General features: G+C 38.9%; 1 protein-coding gene across 1 annotated transcript; it reads right to left on the reverse strand.

The window, feature by feature from the left end:
• Positions 1 to 6867: 6867 nt before the first annotated feature.
• On the reverse strand, positions 6868 to 21786 carry CMC2 (C-X9-C motif containing 2). Its single transcript, XM_053987653.1, has 4 exons — positions 21684 to 21786; positions 15241 to 15377; positions 11069 to 11140; positions 6868 to 9156 (listed from the first exon to the last, which is right to left on the reverse strand). The coding sequence occupies exons 2-4, from the start codon at positions 15319 to 15321 to the stop codon at positions 9082 to 9084; spliced, it is 228 nt and encodes a 75-aa protein (XP_053843628.1). The 5' UTR covers positions 15322 to 15377; positions 21684 to 21786; the 3' UTR covers positions 6868 to 9081.
• Between the last annotated feature and the right edge of the window lie 113 nt (positions 21787 to 21899).

The raw sequence follows: 21899 nt of genomic DNA on the forward strand, positions 1-21899 counted from the left end.
AGACTGTGGGCAGGGTAAAACTGCCTTCGGACAAATGCATTTTTCCTAAGGTCCTGTGTTGAGAGCCATCTTTTACTTGCCAAAACCCCAGACTTCAGCTACACTCTGAGGTTTTCAACACACTTTTAACCATTTCACTTCCAGATCCTAGGCAGTTTATTGGCTAGCCAGGAGATGTTTGTGTATGTACTCTTCTCTGTCTCCCTCTCACTGGCCTGTGTTAAAGTTTATACAAAACAAAAGGAGTGGGGGGAGAGAAGAAAATCATGAATCATCCTAAGGAAAATGAAGTTAAGGTATCATGTCTTCATAGTCATGAGAGATTAAAAGCAGAAGCAAACATTTATCTGGATCAACTGATATACCATTATGATTGCAGCTGCTTCCCCCCCCAGAGTTTTGTGGTGTTAAAATTTTGAGGATGAATTATGTTAAGTTTTGAGTATCCCCTGCTAGCTGCTACTTGCCCTTATTTCTAGTCAAATTACTTGAACTGATCACTGTCAGCACTGTGCGGTATTAAAAGCCCCATTGGAAAAGCATCCCCAAACCTACAAAAATAATTGCAGGAGAATTAAAAAGGGCAGATGTGAAAAAAAGAGCAATGAGGGCTATCAGAGAAGAGATGGTTCATTGAATTGAAAGGGGCCAGGTAGTAGCTGAAATTTCAGTATTATAAATAGGACATTATGTAGCTGAACTAAAAATAGGAGTTTTATTTTTACTTGATGTTCCTCGCTGCTGGCTGCTGACCTAGAGAAAGAGGACTCAGAAAGGAGAATTAAACAATTTCCCACAACCATGCAAAAAAACAAAACCACTAGCCTGGTGCCAGTGGCTATTTGTAAACTAAGAAGAATACAATTTTTTTAAACCAATTTCAAAAGATGTGCAATTGAAAGAACTCCCTAATACTGCTGTGAAAAGAATGTAATAGCTGAGAACAATTTCTGCAAAAAAGCAACAGCAATTAAAAATTCCCTGTCTACAACTCACTGGTAAGAGAAAATGGCTGGTGGATGCACTGTGATTCCTTCACCCACTCTGTACGTGCACAACTGCTCTCTATGCTGGAAGCACTCTCTGCTCAGCAGCAATAACACATAATCATTCCAGGACTCTGCTTCAAGTCAAGATTGAGTGGCTCAGCACAGGTCTGGAGGAAAATGCTCCGTCAACTTGCCACCTGCCAACTGTCTCTTGTGTTCTTCCCTTTCCTAAAGGCCAATTTTACACTTAAACTGAGAATCCCAATTTAGGTATGGTAAAATGGCAGCTTTTCTGGCCAGCTGCTGAGGTGGTTGTTCATATTTTGTTTCATTTTAAAAAGAAAACAAAATTAGCACAAGCCTAAACCACCAAATCTGGATTTGAGTTTCAAGCCCATGCATTTAATCTGCTGGACAAAAGAGACTTGAAACTATGGTTTTGGTTCTGCTTACAAAGATAAGAGGAAGTTGTAAAACAAAACCAGTTCTGAATCTGAACTTAGGTTCACAGCTGTTTAAGACCATGGCTTTTGGAGGAGCCCATCTCTAGCTCAAATCTAAAGGATTCAATAGACTTGAGGTCTCCCTGGGCTGATTTTGGCTTTATCTGCTAAATACTGGATCTTCGCAATGTACCACAGACCTCAAGGGGCTGTGCTCAAGTATTTATCCATCACCACTTTTGTAGAAAGCTCAAATGAAGATGAAACATGGTGATCTAATTTTGAAGAGTAAGACATAATTACTTGAAAGATTTTATGGTATCAACAAAAATAACTTGTATTACTTGTCATTGCTGATCAAATTGAAATAAAGGTATTTATTAAAAGAAATTATTATAATTATTTAAGGAAAAAACCTTAGCATCTGTGTAGTCTAGATGCAAATCTAGTCAGTCATCCTTTCCCATGGGCTGAAAAATAGCAAAATTCTTATTTGCCGTATTTGTACACTATTCACATCTGTCATTACATCAGTGATCTGATTTGTTTGGGAATGCTAAGACTCAGAACGTAATTCTGTACTTAGCTGACATAATTCTAAAATGCAGGTTAGCACAGAGGCAGATGATAATTCAAAACTTCTTGCTGCTGATAAGCTATTTTAGCTTCTCTCACTGCCAAAGCTAAGTCAAACACACCTAAATTAAAATGCCTGTTTGCAGTGTCTCAAAAGACAACAGAAAGATTCATGTCTTTTGGTTTCACTCTTGATTTTTAGTAATATTTTTTTCACTTGTCATATGGTGAATCAAAATCCTCAAATAAAAGTAAATGCCCTCACTAAGGCTGCACTGTTGTATTACTGCTGGGTTTTGATCCATCAGACAGCTTGAGAGAACAAGGACCATAACCCTTCCATACTGGAAATGTTGGCTAAATGGGTCACCTCCTTTCTTTCAGCACTGTACCAATTTTTATACATTTATACACATACAGATATAGGTACACATGCACACACACAGCACTACTCCAAATCTAGTTTTAGATACTACTAACAATTTTGACAATCCAACATTTCTGCCTTTACCTCTTCCTCTTCTCATTCCTTAATATCTCCCTTACATAAAACAGACATGAGTTGTTGGGCAACCTCTGGAGCAGCAGCAGATGGAAGGAACACAGTCAGGTTCACCTGACCCATACTTGCCAGGCATACTTGCCTACATCTTTTAAGCACCATTTTTGGTGTAAGGGCACAATGAAACTTCACCTTAGCAGCACCACAATACACTAAAACTGGTCTGATGATCTGTAACTACATCAAGCCACAAATAAAAGTCCCAATGATTAATGTCCCAAGTTCTTCCTCAATATTCAATCCATTAAAAGACATATTTTCATACAAACCAGGTTCCCTTCCTGCTGATCTGTTCAAAGGGAGCATTCTTACTTCCCTTGCATGTATCTTCACTTTCTGTTCTCCCATAATACATATAGTACACAACTTCTGTATGCAGTCTCTTCTAAAACATTTTAAGACCTAATTAACAAGAAAAGATAAAATTACAACATCTCTAGTGAGTACTGGACACTGGAATTGGTTTCCACTCAATGCACCACTCCCTGCAATAATTTTCAATTTCCCAACCAGGAGATTTAGATCAACTAAATCATTTTTGCCCTCACCTCGAACACAGCCCCAAGCAGAAACAGAAGCCCATGAATACAAGCCCAGCAGAAAAAAAATCCAAGGCAGAATGTCTAGCTCTTGTTATCACCAGATGATTTAAGAATCTCCATTTTGAATACCAAGCAGCTCCAGAGGAAAGTGTCAGGTTTCCTTGTTGCTGCCCCTCTTCAGCCCTCACCATCTATTCTTGGCCATCCTGCAAACAGAACCAACAGCAGCACAGCTGCATCACACTGAGGACAAACTGGCTTTCTGAAGAAACTTCTAGTATTTGTATCTTCTCCTCACATGAAATACCATAACTCAAATGAGCCTTTCCTATTTTCCTAGTGCAAATAAAGTCTCTTATCACAAAAAAAAAAAAAAAAAAAGGCATCTTGTTGACACCCATTCTTCATAGCTGTTCCCTCTCTTGCAGAGAACAGCCAACAGGTTTTGGACTGTTTGCTGCCACACACCACACACTTGTACATCCACCTAAATGAAGCCACTGTGGACCAATTATGAAAGATTTGTTATTCCATTCGGAGTTACTCATTTGGGGATTTGATTTTTGATTTGTTTTCCTCTGAGGTTTTTTTGGAGCACTAGTGGGATGAAGTTTAAATTAAATTGGGACCATCAACATCCCAAAGACAACTATTCAGCAGCACACATTTAATATTGATTTAATATGATTATGTGGGCTGTTTGTAACCGCAGCTGTCTAACTAATGCTACTTAGACACAAAGTACTTTATATATTCATTACCAGAAATGTTAGAATATGAACCAAACCAAAACACAGCTAAATAAGCCACAGAAATATGTAGCTCTGAAAGCTCTGAAAGCTACAGGAAAGTTAAGAATTAAAAGCTGCAGTTTTAAATTAACAGAGACAGCTGAGGTGGATTGTTTTGTGCATTGCATGCATGGTCTAAGGTGCCACTGGATAAATAATTACAATATTACAGAATACCCAGAGCAAGTGACAAACCAACCATTATGCTACACAAAATGAATCACTAATAAATCAAAACTTCATCCATGCCAGTTGTCTTTGAGGATGATCTTTTATTCCTGGCTGCTTCCAGAGCCAGGTGCATCAGCCAGTTCCAACATCCTGCTGAACTTTGGAAAACAGGAATGCCTGCATTAAGGCACTACATAGGTGTTTCTAAACTATCTCTTATAGCTGTAACTACCAATCCAGGGGTGGAAGAGAGTGAGGTGTAGTCTTCTAATCCTACCAAACATGATAGGGACGAGTTTTTGGTACTGTCAGCATCAATCCCTGCTGTGTTTTGTGGCAACATGTGGGACCCTGTGCCAGAACTTGCTCAGTGCTGGACATAGCAAAGTTCAACCACGTTTGCTGATTTCAACAGTGCTGTTCTGAGCACAACATGGACTTGACTTAAAGAAATAAAAGAACTGGGTGATAAACATAAGTAGGATTGTACAAGAGAATTCAGCATCAACGAGCAATCAGGAGCATCCCCAGAATATGTCAGAGCACGGGGGCCAGATGTGACAACATTAGGCCCATGAGGGAAGAGTGTGGATGTTTCACCTGAGGCAGACACGGTGGTTGGGCTGCAGAGAATCCAGGTGCAATGGCACGTCACCAGCACCTAGCACCCGGTTCTCACAGGGGCTGAGGCCATTCCTTAGCACAGCACGAGCACCTGGGCACAGATCAACACCTCAGCACCGCAAGGCTGCGGCAAAAGCAGCGCCCAGGGCCCCGCCAACATGGCGGCGCGGCCTGAGGGAGCCCCGCCCGCGCGGCGGGAAGGCCGCCGCCTCCCGCGGGACGGAGCGGCCGCTGGGCGGCGCTGCCGGGTCCCACAGCGCGGGGTGCGGAACGGGATGCGGGATGAGGAGAACGGGATACGGGGGATGGGATACGGGAGGCCGGGTCGTGGCCGCCGAGCCTGGCGACGTTCCCGGCTGCCAGGCGGCGAGTGGAGACGGCGCTGCCGATCGCGGTGGTTGGCCCCGGGAGGCAGCGCAGGCCGCCCTGTGCAGCTCCGAACCGGCCGCCGCCCCGGACTGGGCACGATCACGTCCGGTGTCTGTCGGCTGACAGCGAGCGGTTCTGCCAGCCCGCGGGAAAAACACCAAAACATTCCCAGTGTTTTTCCTGGCAGTCTGTAACGAAGGGTTTCCCAGTGGCACTGCCGGGACGGAGCCGCAGTCACCGCTGGCATCGCGACACAGCCGGAGCGCGGTGATGCCAGCGCGGGGAGCAGCCGCCTCAGCCCGGGGCTGGACGGGAAATCAGATTTATTTCAAGTCGAACAACTCAAGCGTCAAGCTGCTGGCAGCAAAGGTCATGAATAGTTTCCAATCAAAGTTTTTTGTAAGAATTAGACCGCTAATGTCATGCGAACAAAACACATCCTTTGCTCTCAGCACCTCAGTGTTGGGGATTACATGGTGGTATCAGCGTTCCTGTAACTTAGCCACACATACCCATACTCTTCAAGGCATTTGATGCTTTTGCCAAGCTGAAACAAATCTCCAGGTTCTGGATGGCTGACGTCTGTACCGGCAATGAGTTCTGTCAAGCCATCAGTAACATCTTTCCAGGTAATTATTGTCCCACAAGATTTTTCTGTTCACTAATATCTTTGAAATGTATCTTGGGTCTACATGAAAATACCAATAAAAGTCTCACTGGTTAAAGCAATAGCTCCACATGAAAGTTCCCAGCCTTCAAAATGTCACCAAATAGTTCAAAAGAATAATTTAAAAGCATGATGGTCCACAAGAACCATTTTCAAGCTAAATATATATTTTGTTCTCATTGATGTATTTTTTGCTACACACCAATTCAAGTAGGTTTGGGGAACCTGATGTGAATCTACTACTGTTTATTAGTAGACCTTAATGTACTGCAAGGCAGGTTCTGTTGATGAGCAGCATGGTTATCACTGAGCCTGTAAAATACACAATCTAATGGGACCACTAAGATTTGCTGATTCTCCATTCTAGTCCATGTTAATAAAACTCCACGTGTATCGTAAGTTGCAGCACTAAAATCCATTATGCCGTCCAGGCAGAGAATCTCCTTTGCTTAAGCATTAATGCTAATAATTCATTTTTAACTCAACTATCAGAATCTGGTATCAGTTTTCCAGTTGTTCAAGTCCTTTTAGGTATTACACAGTAGTGTGTTTTAATTTGTATCAGAAAAAAATTGTATTAGATGTCATGAAATTTTTAAAGCATGGGCAGTGCCAAATTCAGGAATGCCTGGCTGTTGAATGCACTTTATACATGAGGTCTGGAGGTTCAGCAAAGTGCATAACATTGGAAATATGCATTACAGTGATTTCCAGTAACAGAGGGAATAACTACCTCACAGGACTCACTTACACTATGCTGCTGCTATTCAGCAGAATATTTTTCCTTCTACTAAAAAATAAATTAAAAAAAAATAAGGAAAACATAATGTCATTTCTAGTAAAACTGGAGGGATTTTGCTGGACAGTTATAATTCCTTTTGCTCTGTCCTCCTCCTGTCCATGTATCCTAGACTTTTATGGCACTTCAATATGCAAAATCCTCACCATTATGGTCAGAGCTGCCATTTGCCCTTTCTGTTTCCCCCTTATTCACTTTGTGACATAAAACACACATGAGCTTCTCACATACAATTCAACACAGATTACATGAAATTTCTCACTCAAATACACTCTGTCAGAAAGAACAATGGGTAAAATGCTCCTATAGACAAATGACATTGCAATAAACTGTCTTCAAAGTCTATAGCAAAAAGGTTTATTTCAGCCAAGCTCACTTTAGGAAACGAGAAAAAAAATCCACATTTAGTATTTCACCCTTACCCCTTTCTCTGTCAGATAAATCATCAGTATTTTTACACCAGTTTTTCAGCTTCAAGATCAAATTAGCAACATGAACTCCCTGTCAAACAAAAGAAACAAAACCCACAGGAACCAATGGGCACTCTCATATCACACTACTAGTGGGCAATTAGCAAAGAGAAACAGAAGGAAGACCATGATCAGACTTTCACTAGGTAAACAAAGCTGATCTGTAAAATAGATTTATAAATAAATGTAGTTAGAAGTATCAATAGGAATTGTGTGTGCCATTTGGTCTTTCATTCACTAAGCACACTGATCTTTGCAAACATGATTCTGACTAATGAGCTGTGTTAAGTGGCTCTTGGCTTCTTTTTTGTTGCTTTGTGAAAGATTGGGACTTACAGAAACTGATTAATGAAACAAAAGCTTCAGTGCTTCTGCACTCAGATATCAGCTTCTCAACCTAATCTCTGGAACAATTCTCAACTTATTTATTTACTTAAAGGCTACAAATCCTACTTAGGAGCTTGCCTCAAGTAGGTTGTGTCATCTCAAATGGAAGAAGTGTCATGGATGCAGAGTTCCCAGATAGGGGAGTTCACTACAAATTACTCTTTCAAAATACTCTGGAAAGTACCAATAAAGGCTGCACCATTTCCAACCATTCAAGTATTAATTCAAGCAGTGCATCGTTTACTTGTTCTAAGAAACAAACAGCATGTCAAGATGCAGAAATAACTGCTTCAGCTTTGCTTGGAGCTTTCACTGAAAACATTTGTGGTTTAATTTTAACGATTTAATTGGGTCCATCCAGGTATTGAAAAATAACTAAAATTATTCTAACTCACCCTTCAAAACAGCTCACAAAATACCATTGTCTTCCAAAAATAGGGGCATGTACCAATTTCAAGATTGAGTATCAACAATGGTTCTTACAACAAACCATGTAATTCACTGTAGAATAGGCACCTTTATTCCCACAGTTTTCTAGATACTTTGTATATTTGGCTCAAGAATATTTATAATTTTTAAAAACTATTTTGCTGCTAGGCAGAACAGTGTCATTATTTAAAAGTAAGGAGAATCCAGCAGACACACAAAGAAGCAGTTCCATCAGTGGACAAACCAGTGTATGTTTTGATATCAAATCTTCTGAATTCTTAAGACTTGTTCTGGACTTTCAGCAGTTTGATGGAAAATAAACACCTTTTATAGGCTAACAAGGCAACTTGGTCACACAATACACATTGACTTGCCTGAGAAAGTTACACTTCAGTGTCAGCTTTGCTTCAACCTCAATAGTCATAATGTGACTTTACTTTTGTACCAGAAAAAATGGAAGAACTTCAGCTTGTATTTTTGGCAGCACTCCTCTTCAAAAATCACTCAGCACACATTGATTGTACTCAACAAAAATCAAGGGGAAGTTTTGTAAATCTCTGGAAATGTTCCATTCTGAATTTCTAAAGCCGCTTGTTTTGGGTATGATGAACAAATTGTCTTACAACAGTCTACACTGTACATATGGTTGGCAGGGAGGATTTGTAATCTTCTCAGCTGAAGACAGTAGCTTCATCCTTTTAGCTCCAATACTAGAACTCCAATTATTCCTTGATAGGCAATTTCAAATTTCAAGCCACATCTGTTTAAAATTTCTTTTTCCTAATTCATTTAAGAAATGTTATCATTACACTACAAAAAGTGATGGAAAAAGTCATTTAGTGTTCTGCATTGAAAAAAAAAAGAAAAAAAACCCTATAAAACCCATGATATGAAAGAGAAAATGCTAAACACAAGGAAATAAATGCAACTCAGTACAAAGTGGGGAACACAGCTGCCCTGAACACATAGTACCTCACACACACCAATTCCTCATTATTTAACAATCATAAAAGTGCCAGAACAGACTTGCCACTGTAGTTTTCTTTTAGAGGTCAAAAATTAAGTTAGGTTGTAAGCAATGTATGGTATTTATTCTTTCACATTGTTTGCCTTGTTGGGAACGAATATGTATTAGATGCATTCATTTATTTTGTCACCATTTCACAAACCACAGGCTGGACGCTGGTGATGAAACACAAGTGTTCTGTCAGCTTGCAAGTGAATATCCCTGTGGAGCTGCAGCTGTCCAGCCACAGCACAGCTCACTTCTCTGAGGCTTTGTGAGCATTCATTATCCTCTGTCGTTTCTCCCGGTTTCTGCGCCTGTTTTCTTCAAACTAGAAGACAGATAAGGAAATTAACAGATCAGCTGTTACCATTAAACAGATATGTCAAATCTAAAACTGTAGAAGCATTTTTACCCAGGAACAGAAACAGTATGTTTGACTGATGCATTAGAAATACAGGTCTTGTTAATATCTAGATATAGGTTCATTTTTACTTTGAAATTAACATTTTAACTTTGAAATTAACATTTATTCCATTAAAATACAGGTTTCTAAGTTTGAGGTTATTAAGTTAAAGAGTATTAGAACATTCTAATAAAGAATATTCAGTTAATCTTAAGGAGGAACTTAATTATACAGTGAACTAATATACAACAGCTACACTTCACACATGAACTAGGAAAAAGTTGCACTGGTGCTATTCTAGAGCACAGGTCAGGCTCTTTTCCTTTTGCAAGACACTGATTAATGTGCATCTGCCTTCTGAAACATGAATTTGTCATCACAGGCTTGGTCTATTTTTGATCCTGGACATTAATTATACACACGGATAAAGCAGGATACCAAGATGAAAGGAACAAAGGGAAATTTGGATTGAATGAGGGTAAGGCATGCGGGAGTTTTTAATGGTTTAAACAAGAACCACAACAGAGGCAGGACTCCAGTGTAAAATGGAATCAAGAAAGCCTTCACAGGTAAGATACATGTATAAGATCACCATGCTTTCAAGTATGCCCCTGCACTAGCAAAAGCTTGAAGAGCCTTTCTTTCATTGCAAACAAAAAGGAAGCATTTTCATGGCTCAAACAAATGAAAAATTAAAAATCAATGCATCATTTGATATGTATTTCATGAGAAGAAAATTCTTTTTGTCCTTAGGTTAGAGCATATATGTGTTCAATATTTTAATAATTGGTATCAAGAATAAAACCCAAGTAAGCCACAAATATTCAATTCTCTATATAATGTAATAAACTACTAAAGAAATTGACTTTGAAAAGGATTTGCAGTTTTTCATCCATTATACTGATTGGTCTATAACTGAAATAATGACCTGAATCATTACTTAACATTTACAGAAAGCTTAACTTTTTCCCTTGTCAATATTTAATTTTTCAATAACCCATCCATGTTTTTATGTAGAATGAGAACAACAGATCTTTAAAAGCTACATCTGTACCTATTCAATATTTGTGAACAACTTTCAGGGGCTTCCTAGTAATGGCATATCAATATAAGCACATTTTAAGAAAGCAGACAAATATAATCATCAAGAACTCCTTTAATGGAAAGGCTTCAGTGGAAGAAAAAATAACAATAATGAGATTATATGGAAAGAAACTTTTTAGTATGGTGAAATTTATGTAAAAATTAGAAAGTACAGTTTAAAGTTAAAAGGTATGTGAAATATTCATTTATATGTTCTGTCATGTAGGCAAAACCACCATAAATATAAAGAACACTCTTCTGAAAATGTGCCTATTAAAACAGTTAATCCACTTAAACTCCATCTTCATTCCTTCCTATCTGCAGATATTTTCATTTAGGGCCTAACTCAGCAACTCATTAAGTAGTTTCAGTCAGTGTAACTGACTTCAGCTTTAAGTGGTACTTTTGCAGAGATGACCATTACTGCTTTATATTAAATTCTGTGCAAATACCACTACTAAAAAATTAAGAAAAAAGTCAGAAGCAATCTGTGAAGTGTCAGCTCCTATCTGCAATATTTGTTTCATTAAAATGTGTTTGCCTATTTTTGTATATCAAAAAATACACCATGCCATTTGTTAATGCCAGATTTTACTTGACAAATTTATTTTTAAAAGTTTAGATTTGGTCTCAAGTGCCCACAGCAGAGCGTGCTTACATTTACTGCTTCATACTATTTAGTAAAAAGCAACTCTAGTTCTCTCCCATTTTTTATTAAGTATTTAACTCAAAAGGTTTATAATTTATTACTTACCTCTTTTTTTAAGCATTTCCTCATCTCACGATCAATATCATTGCAATGGCCAAAAAACTTCAAAACATTGTGCTGATGAGATAAGGAGAAAAAAAATTACAATTCAAAGGTTTCTTCCTCTGAAGCTCTAAACTTATTTAAATTCATTTGCATTTTTCAACATATCCTTGTCTTTTCCTTTCCCTTTCTTGTGAAAAGTGGTGTTTGGTAACTTTTTTCCCCAAGCAGGCAGAGGTTCAAGCTATTCCTGAAGCTCACTTGAGCCACCCCTGCCTGGCTGAAAGTTGAAGGTACTCACCATGCATAACCAGACTAAAGGAGGACGCCTTAGCTGAAGCTATTGTTTAAATGCAGAACATACATTTTATTGATCTAGAAGTCAGTCTCACAACTCTCTCTTACACTAGGTTAAATAAAATACAAAAAATAAATATTCTGAACTCCAGGTTGTGATACAGAGGCAATGTCCTCCCTGCATTAGTTTTCATTATTTCTTTGTGACCTAGAGAGGCAAAGGATTCACTGCTCCATTATCCCAGCTGCATGAAGAATGTGCTGTTGGTCCAGAAGATGCAGGCACTAGGCTTAATTGACTGGAACATTAGAACCAGTATGAAAAAATCTCTCTGGATCTTTAGGTTAATAAATAAGATGCATTTACCATCTTCATGGCACTGCTCAACTGTGGGCCTTATGCACATTTAAGTGTTCCTTAGTTTCTAAAAAACTGCAGGCCTTGTCCTCATGAAGGCTCTCCACAGCTAACAGGATGGTATTCACCAGAAAAATCTGTCCTCTTAGCCAGGATTTCCTAAAGCAATTCCATAATACCAGACATTAAACCACTCTCAGAATGCATGGCTGCAGAAGGACTGCTTTTTCAGGGGGATGCTTGTGCCATATTACAGAATCTCAGGGCAGAACCTGGCAGCAGAGCATCCAAGTGATTTAGAAGAGCTGAAGGAGAGGGCTTTTAGTAAATATTTGCAGCTACATAATGAATGGAGACAACTCAGCCAATCTTGCAGACAACTAATGAATTTAAACAAAAAAGACCAAGAAGAACAAAACAGATGCAAATGAAGTCCCTTCCACATTTCAGAGGGAAACCTATGTGCATTTCCACAGCTGACCAGCAGCTGGGTGGATTCAGAAAAGTGATACATGAACACTGTTAAGGATTTAAACAGTGAACAAGATCTCATCCAATAGAACACAACTGAAGTAGGAGTGGGTTAATAAAGTTTATGACAAACACTTTACTATAGCAGTGCTATAATTAGCTAGTTTATACCTCTGTGATTCATAAAGGGCATCAGATGACTGAAACAGTTGCACAGAACAAGTTGTCACTTTACTGCACACTGATCTTGCTTTTACAACATTTTCATTACAGATAATACAGATTTAATTTTGTATTCTACTTGCATACCTGCATGTTAAATTTCAAGGTGAACACTCACATTTCAAGCTAACTCCACTCTGAGTACTGCATACAGTGGGTTTAATCTATGTTTATTTAGCCAGATTCCTAAAATGCCAGCTTCTTGGCTGAGATAAGGGAAACAAAGAATCAGTTTCTCAAAAATAGCTATTACACCTATTACAGTGATACAACTGCAAGACAATACACATTTCTTTGAGCTGCTACCTATAAAAATTCATCTATTTGTAGCACATACTTGGCACCAGAGTGGAGGTATTAAAAAAAGAAGTGACATCAAATAGGAATCCCATTAACCTCTCCTCACTTGATACAAAACTTGATATACAGGGCGGGTTCTAGATTAAGGAAAAAGTAAATCAAATTGACTGTTATGAAAATAGACACCCAATTAAAAATACTGCTTTTCATCCCTCAGGAATGGCAACTTAAATTGCAGATTAAGGTTCTTAGGACATTTTGGCACTTTAAGAAAACAGCAAGTAGTCACCAATAACTCATTAATATCACTGACTTCAGATTTCAGTGAGTTCAATTCAAAAAGACTATTTCAGTACATTCCCATTGAATTTCAAATGAAAAAGTATTGGTCCCTTTCAACTGAGTGTGAAAAAGTCATCCTCAGCCTTTCTGTTCTGAAACTGCCAGCACAAACATCCTCTCCCAGCTGAGCACAAGACTGACAAAAGTAATTCCCCTTCATGCAAAGATCAACTTCAAACAAAACCAAGAGAATATAATTCTGTGCATGATTATTATTGCTGCTCCCAGTGCCCTCATAAGTCAGATTGACAACAGATTCCTTTGCCACCAAGGAGTGCAAGTGCAGCCTTTAGTTCCAGTTCTCAAGGCAGTCGAATAAGCTACATCACACAAGTCCATGATACTTCTATCTTCATATTCATATAGAACAAAAGAAAACCAAACCACAACCAAAAAGCCAGTCAACCATTCATTACTTGCAAGCAGTAAATCAATACTGCTGCATTCCTACTCAAAGCACAGAAAGCCCCTCTATGTATGCAGGACAAATCTGAATGCATTTTCCTAATTGGATTTGCTTTCACAATTATGAAAAAATAATTACAACACTTTCACTTTATATTGCTTACGTGCTGCCTGTTCTCCTAACTGATGGTCATTTGGCAATCCTTTTGGTACTACAGTAGTTAATGCACATGTAGTCTTCTCACTAAATTCTAGCTACAGAACATTTATCTACATTATAACATTAAAGTTGTTGGGAAAAAATCAACCAAAAATGAAAGGAAAAAAATTTCTACAATCTCTCAAACTACCTAAAGCATTTTTAGGCAAATTAAAATTTCTGAACTTGGAAGAGAAGTGTAACTCCTACATTTAATTCAACTTTTAGTTTTAAAGCTTGGAGATGTTCTGTACAGGAGCAGTGAAATGGGAAGCACCACCTATGAGATGGTATCAACAGACTGCAGGGTGCTTATGTTTCAAGATACTGAATTCCAAGTGCCAACAAAACAAATTACATGTTGCTGAAGAAAACCAGTACAATATACTCCCTGCAAATGAATTTTAGTATTAAAAGCTCTGCTCCCTTCATTGCTGTAATTTAAAAATCATAACAAAGTGTGGTGTTGAAAATGTTTTTAATATGTTACTTTAGCTATGTTAAAATCTTGCAAAAATGTTGTTAACCATCTTTCAGATAAAATGTCTTCTCTCACATTTTGTGAATTATCAGCCTTGTTTCTCATCCTGCAATGGCTTTTGAAAAGAAAAATTTACAATTCTGTTCAAAACATTAAAGCTAACATTTGTATTGTCTTAGAATCCAACTGCACTAGAAAAAAGGATCAACATCACAACTAACCATGGAGGTGAAAATATTATAGATTGCATGTAGTGGTATAAATCAAAGAGTTTTCACATTCATAGTGAATATCTGAATATATTTTTATCCCAGTAAAAACAATGAAATTTAACTTTTTTATGCACTAATACCATAAGATTATCTCTGAAGAACATCTGTTTAGAATATACTGGGAAAATAATTAACATTGCAATGATGCTGCAGAGAGTTTTCAATGCAGGGGCCAAATCTTCTACATCTAGAGATGCAGAAGATGTAGACAAAGTAAATTTTTAAAAAGGCTTTTAAACAAGTATGATGATGATTCCATCATCTTGAAGCAATGAAGAGCGTGGAGAAGCCTGAAGACAACTTAGCATTTCACATCCTTGAGTAGGTACCTAGTAAGAAGATGGAAGTCAAGTAGTAATTCCCAATTAGCTCTCCAAGCACTGAACTTCAGGCATGTGGCTGCTGGGATCCCCATCAACACATCTGCTTCTAACCACACTGAAACATCTGCCCCAGGGACAGCTGGAATATGGAAATGCTGTGATCATACAAGAAGAGGGCATTTGAAGCTGATTTTATTATTGTTTTTTGAGGGGTACACAGTGCTAAGAGATGTAGAAGTTATTTCAGTTCGTAAAATAGGTCCCTAAGTGTTAAGCTGTAGCACAGAAAATTTTAAGGTATGTTGTATTTCCTAAATAAATCACTGGCATGATTTTACATGCAGTCATCAGACAGCTCTTCAGTGAAAACACACCAGCTATATATTTTGTGGCTGTTCTACCTAGAGGAGGGTTTTCTCTCCATGATCATATAATATCACCACTAATTTATCTGACACTCATTTCCCCAATCCACCCACTCTTTTCTCTGCTCAACACTTCTTACCTCCTTGTGACACTTCTTGAGCAGACTGATAATTAGGTTACACTCTTCAGTGTGCAGATGAGGAGACAGGTCTGGATGCATCTTTAGTTAGGGATGATTTTAGTAGCACAAGGACAGGAATCTGAGAAAATTTCCACCTGCCAACATTAAAATAGTGTCACTAGCAAGTCTGATTTAACAGATAAGATATTACCACTGTGTTATTTTAACAATATTTGAGATCAAAATACATTTAATGCATATAATTTCTATTACACTGTTAGAGTCATTAAATCCAGCACATGTCTGATCTTCTACACAACCCAAATGTTAACGGTCAACTAGAAGTTCATAATCTTTGAGATCATGGACATAAACACACAGCTGAGATTTTAATTTTCAGGGACTCCCTAGCAGCATTAATCTTTCTTGAACTCCAGATTCTCTTTTCACCTTCCTACTTCAATTTTCTGTTCTCTTGCTTTAAAAAGTGTATATGGTTTTCTTTCTACCTTTTACAAAGATTACAACAGGAAGCACAATGCTATTCCATTACAGCACTTTGAGAACTGGCATCTTTTTTAGCTATCTATATACTTTAAAAAAAAAAATCTTAATCCAGACATTGGTGATGCTTTAAAAACCAGTACTTAATCACCTCATCAAAACAGTATTGGTATTTTTTTAAAATCACTAAGAATTTAAATGTCCCTTCTTGCAACACCATGTTGTTGCCTCTTGCTCTTTCACTGTGCTTCTTTGAAAAGCAATGGGATTGGTCTCCTACATGAATCCCCCTCTCCATCACACAGTGGAAGGAAGCACTTAGGTTCCCCTCACGTTTTCTCTCTGAAACACTAAAGGGGCACAGCCCTTCCTGCAAGGTTCTGTGGGGAGGGAGCAAGTTCTTCAGTTAAAATGGATTGAAAGGATCATATGACAGTGGCTGAAGGAAGATGATACCTTTGTTCAGGAAGATCACCAAGAAGGGGAGGAGAAAAGTCCAGTTCATACCAGGACAAACACAAACCAGGACAAATACTCATCTTGGTAAAATTTTATTTTTATGACCCATACTGCCATTGAGTTAGAGAGACGCCTGTTTGTTTGTTTATTTGTTTGCTTAGTATTTTGTTATTTCTCCTTCTCCCAAAGGGATCACCTTTCTAGTTGCAATATACCAGGCAAACACCACTACAACTTGTACTAAGCAGCCATCACTGTCTTAACACTCCTGCTAGACAGTGGACAAATACAAGTAGCCAATGGTCAGATTTTACTATTGCAAAATCCCAAAATTCAGCTGCAGGGCTGACAGTTACAATCGCCACTGCTATTCCTAGAATGGTCGAGGAATATATTCAGCTTAAAGAGCCACGTACACTCATATATCCAGTACTTCCCATTATGTGTTCAGCTTAACAAGAGTTAGATTCCCACAAGCAAACTTAATTTTTAAAATCCAAACATTTAAAAGCCACTCGAGAACCATGAGAATATGTTCCACATAGTATTGTAGTGATTTCTTCCAAAAACCTTCCCCCATACTATCTGGAAGTCTAATATTACACTACACTTACTTTTAGCACAGAAGTTGTTGGAAACTGTACAAGTTGCTTAAGCATGCTTTCCAACAAATTAACAAATGAACCTTTAGAAATATGACAGCAGGAGCACGACTGTAACAGCAAAGTGATTAAGAACCCTGCTGTGTTATTGCCACCAGCTTTTGATTGCATGTCACACAAAGTCAATATGTTTTAAATTTATCAGTAGAGCTTTTTTGATAGCTCTGGAGTTAGCATGCCCCTGAGAGGGTGACCAGCTCAATGGCTGTGTGTTACTTTAACATGTGTGAACCCAGATGATTATTAAACCTCTTCATCATTCAGCCTCTGCCTGCGCCTCCTAAAACTGTCATCTGAGCTGGCAGTCTCAGGAGGAAGCCAGAGCAGTGTCCTAATGAAACAGGGAATGCACATCAGCACAGGCCAGCAAGTCAAATGGAGCATTTCAAGGAAAGAGTCATTATTTCTAAACTAAGAACAGTAATCACTGCCATTGTTTGCAAAAGTATTCTCAGACCGTGGATGAAAGCCACCAATGCCACAACCAGAGGTGATGGTGCACTTTTTTAGGTTAAAAGCCTTCTAACAACTCCAAGGGATTTTCCAATGGCCCCTCTTGTAGAATAAATGCTACAAATCAAAGGTCTTAACTGTCACACCAGTTCATAGATCAGTACTCCTGAAATTTTCAAACAGCATTCAATATTAGAACGTTTCAAGTTTTAGCACTCAGTTCTTGCAGGATGTGATGGACTAAGTAACAAAACATCTTTCTGAGCTTCCCTGGAGGCTTTAAGCACTTCTGAAGTTAGGACAGAGCAGTGTTCCCAGTGCTCAGTATTAAACTGATGTTTAGAAATGTCAGATTAGACAGTGGTGTGTAAATGCGCAGGGAAGGCTGAAATCTTTTTTGCTGGAGGGGAATGACTGACAAACAAAAGATGTTCAAGAGAAACAACAATTTGTGTGAAGAAAGGACACTGGTTTAATTAGTATCTTTTTAACAACATTCCAATGAAAAATAAGAATTGCAAGTTGCCATCTTACCAGAATCTAAGTCCTAATGGACAGAATTTTACATAGGTGGTAGCTCAAAGGGAACTGATACATAAAAGAATACTGGGAGAACAAAACAAAAAAAAAATCACAGGAAAAAAACGTGAATAAGCAATATAAATTGCTCTGAGGAAGCTACCAACAGAAATATGGGGTAAAGAATGCCAAGGTAAACACACAATTTCTGTACAAGAAATACTGGAAGTGAAGTAAAAGAACAATATTTAGAAAATACAGGAATTGCTTTAGAACTGCAAAATGCTAAGCAAATGTTAAAATCTGAAGTGAATATTGGGAGAGAAGTAAAGAAATTATCTCTACATAATGGCACTGACATATCTCACTGGTTTGCACAGAAATGTTCTGCCCTTTAATGTGTTTGGTATGAGATTCAGTGCAATTTTTTCTTTCTTGATAAAAATTACATTACATAGGTGTCTCAATAATTTGGTTAAAATACCTTAAAATAAACATTTTTATTCTAATCTCTAATAAATAGTTTCTATAAACTATTAGTCTCTGAATGTAGAGGACATGGATAAAGATAATTAATCTTTCAACTTCCTAAACCAGTTTCTAGATCTATTTTAGTCTTCTGGGGAAAAAAAAATTATGAAATTGTCTCATTCCAGTATCATATCCTGCCTGGTTTCTCTTTAAGTAGGGAAAATATAAGATATTCTAGCAGTATGGTTTCCAACATAAACCTGATTTTTTCAAAACCTAAAGCTGAAAATTCTCTGATAATGATACTGAACTTCCAATACTAATAGCTCTGTTTAGAAAAATATTGAGATAATTCCTTGTGTAAGCAATCCTGAGACTAAGCATCTCAAATTTTCTAAAAGTAATCAACATATAAATTACTGAGATGTGATACTCATCCGTAATCTGAAAATTGATCTGTACACGTGTTCAATACATTAATTATTTCCTTTTAATTGCAAAAGGAACCTACATATTCTACAGAATTCACATAAAACTGCAGACACCCAGGAAGTGGGCAGAAACCAAAAGCTGACCCAAAAAAGCAGGGAAAAACACTGTGGGCATTTCATGTTTGACACCAAAATTAAGGATAAAATGCTCATTTCTCTCCACCTGCCAATTTCTCCTCCTGACTTCTTCACACTTCCTGTGTGGAGAAACAAAGGGTTCGGTACCTTCTCACTTCTTCCCAAAATCAACTATGAGGTCAGCATGTCAGGAATCCAGGGAAGTTCCTTTCTTTTCGCAGAAACTCCCATAAATATGAACTAACCAGTTCCCTGATGCAGAAGGAAAACTGATTTAGGTTCCTTTAGTTTGCTGCTTAGCCCAATGCTTCATCTTTCCATGCTTGAGGGGCAACAATGAAGGGAAGGTTCAGATCTAGGTTAATTGTTTCCATAAGATGCTTTCTCCATATTTAATTAAAATATGTTAGAAGACTATTTTTGAAAGCGAGTTTTACTATTTTTCCATTTGAAAAGAACAATCTTTTTTTTTTTTTATCTAAGGTCAATGGCAAAAAAAAAAACCACACACGAATTCATACACTTTTCAGAGAAATGACCTCTTAAAGCGAAATGCAAATCCTTGTTTAGCAACCCTGATGATGAAAAATTCCACCTGAGCACCTACATTGCTAAGGATGAAGCTCTTTACCAAGAACGCAGAACTCTGCGCAGCGCCACAGAACACGAACATATTTGCTGCAAACACTCAAACAACGCCCACAAGGCGGCAGCAGGACCGCGCACAGCACAGCAGGAGTTCACAGCAGGGAGGGACGGGAACAAACCCGCGACTCCTCCGAAGCCACTCTACTCTCCACGTTTAACATTCCTTTTTGCAGTTAATGTCACTGTCGAACTTGACTAATACAAAACACTTGGAGTTTCACATTCTCAGTTACACAGAATTGTTCTGTTTGGTGTTTGGAAAAAATATTTACAAATTTCAACAACTTTTTGTTCACTCAAATCCTGCTTTCTCTAAGATTGTACAAATTTTTAACATAAAAAACTCAGCTCCACGCCTAACAGGCGGGTGTTTACCTCAAGGTATCATTCGTGACACTTCAGCAGAAATCCTGCATTCCTAGTGCTCTTTCCTACACAAAGAATTTTGACTAGTTTTGATAGTTTTGAATACTCAGTGAAATGAGAAATCACAGTTGATGCAAACCACTTCAAAACCCAAAGGAACTCAAAACTTTGTTTCCACCTTTCAGCAATTTCATTAACATCTCCCACACCAGGATATTCAAGTGTCATTTTATGCTGCTGTGCTTAAGGCTATGATTAGGCACATTGAGAATGATCCCAAACTTTCCAGCATCTTCAAGAAATTTAAAAATCCACTTTAATAAACCAAGCTTAGCTAAATCTTACAAAATTTACTCACGACTTTTTGAATTTCAGTCTCTAAAACTATGCACTGGCTTTTCAACATTACTTATTAGAATGGGAGAAAATAATTTAGAAACATATCTATGAAGACTAGAAAGAAAAGAGAAAAAGGGTCAATTATGTCTAATTTGAGATCTTTTTAATGATGTAGAATGCATTTACTTTTCCCAAACCTAAAGAACAATATTTTTTCATGTTGATAAATAAGATTCATATTGATTTTCTTTTTACATGACTGCTTTCTGCCAACAATTCAACCTCCCTTACAGCAGCAGAATGAACTCACCCCTTTTAGTACCTGATGAAACTACACCATACCTGATTTCATACTTAGCAATAGAAATTAAGAAGGTGTTAATCCTAAGGAGCAGAGCAGGTGGCACACCAACTTGAATACTAATTTCTACAATTTTATTTACGGTTGAAATAGGTGATTGAGTAAAGCACTAGAAAATATTTTCACTTCCTGGCAATTATTTCATACAAGAAACATCAGTAGAGTTTTGGCACGATTCGTGGGATATTTTTATTATAACATAGAGCCAGTACCACTGCACAGTACAACACTGTATCACAGATTACTAAAGCTGTCTCTTCCTATTCCTGTTATGCCTCTGCAGAATATACAGTTAAGAATGACAACATCCAGACAAGCATAAAACTAAAGCACTGTCCAGTGGAAGGCGTCCCAGCCTATGGCAGGGACTGGAACAGGATCATCTTTGAGGCCCCTTCAGACCCAACTCACTCTCCAGTTACATAAGGACAAGGTACTGTCGCCAAATTCCTGTTTCGCCAGCTGCTCTTGTACTTCAGCTGCATCCACCAGACCAGGCTTCATTGCATCTCATTTTATTAATTTCCAAAAGAAGAATTCTATTAACCTATCAGAATCGTCTTGCTTACTGTAAAACAGCTTTTCCCCTTCAGAGAGAAAGGGAGCAAGAGCATACGTTTCCATGTTGGAAAACACAGCCTCTGAGCCCTCTAGCAAACCGATCCCGTGGCGGAAGGCAGGTAGCACTCCGCAGAAAGTAAACATCGTTCTGCAGCACGTTTCTGCCACGGGGTACGAGGGGCTGGGGCAGCTGCTGTTACCAGGTTAAGGCAGGAGGGTCCCTCTGAACCAGCTCCGCAGCTCCCCACTGCTCCCGGGAGGCCTTAAAGAAGCGACGGGACACAGACAGACACAGGAAAAGCAGCCACAACGGAGAAACCCGTGATCCCACTCAGACTTGCCCTTCCAAAGCCCTCCGAGAGCTCTGGAGGACGTTGCGCAGTGAGCGGAGGGTCCCAGAAGGCGGACCCGGGTTCGGCAGTGCCCCCCCCCAAAGCCAGACAGTTGGAACGGAAGACAGCAGGAGGGGGGAGGATTTCCCTATACACCCTCTTTTCCCTGAATTTTTCCCTTTCCCGCTGGCTCTGCCCGAGGCCGCCCCTCACTCACCCCGGTGCGGGGCGGACGCTGAGACTCGGCCGGCCCCGGCCGGAAGCCGCCTCAGAGCGAAGAGCGCGCACGGCGCCGGCGCCGGAGAGGCGCGAGGCTGCAGGCGGAGAGCCTTGTGATTGGATGGACGGGGCCCGGCGCGGGGTCTGATTGGTCGGTTCGAAAGGCGGGCGCGGGAGCGGCGTGAGGCGGCCGGGGCGGGCCAGGTCCGGTCGG

The sequence above is a fragment of the Vidua macroura genome, chromosome 11 (genome assembly GCF_024509145.1).
Source record: "Vidua macroura isolate BioBank_ID:100142 chromosome 11, ASM2450914v1, whole genome shotgun sequence".
NCBI classification, from domain to species: Eukaryota; Metazoa; Chordata; class Aves; order Passeriformes; family Viduidae; genus Vidua; species Vidua macroura.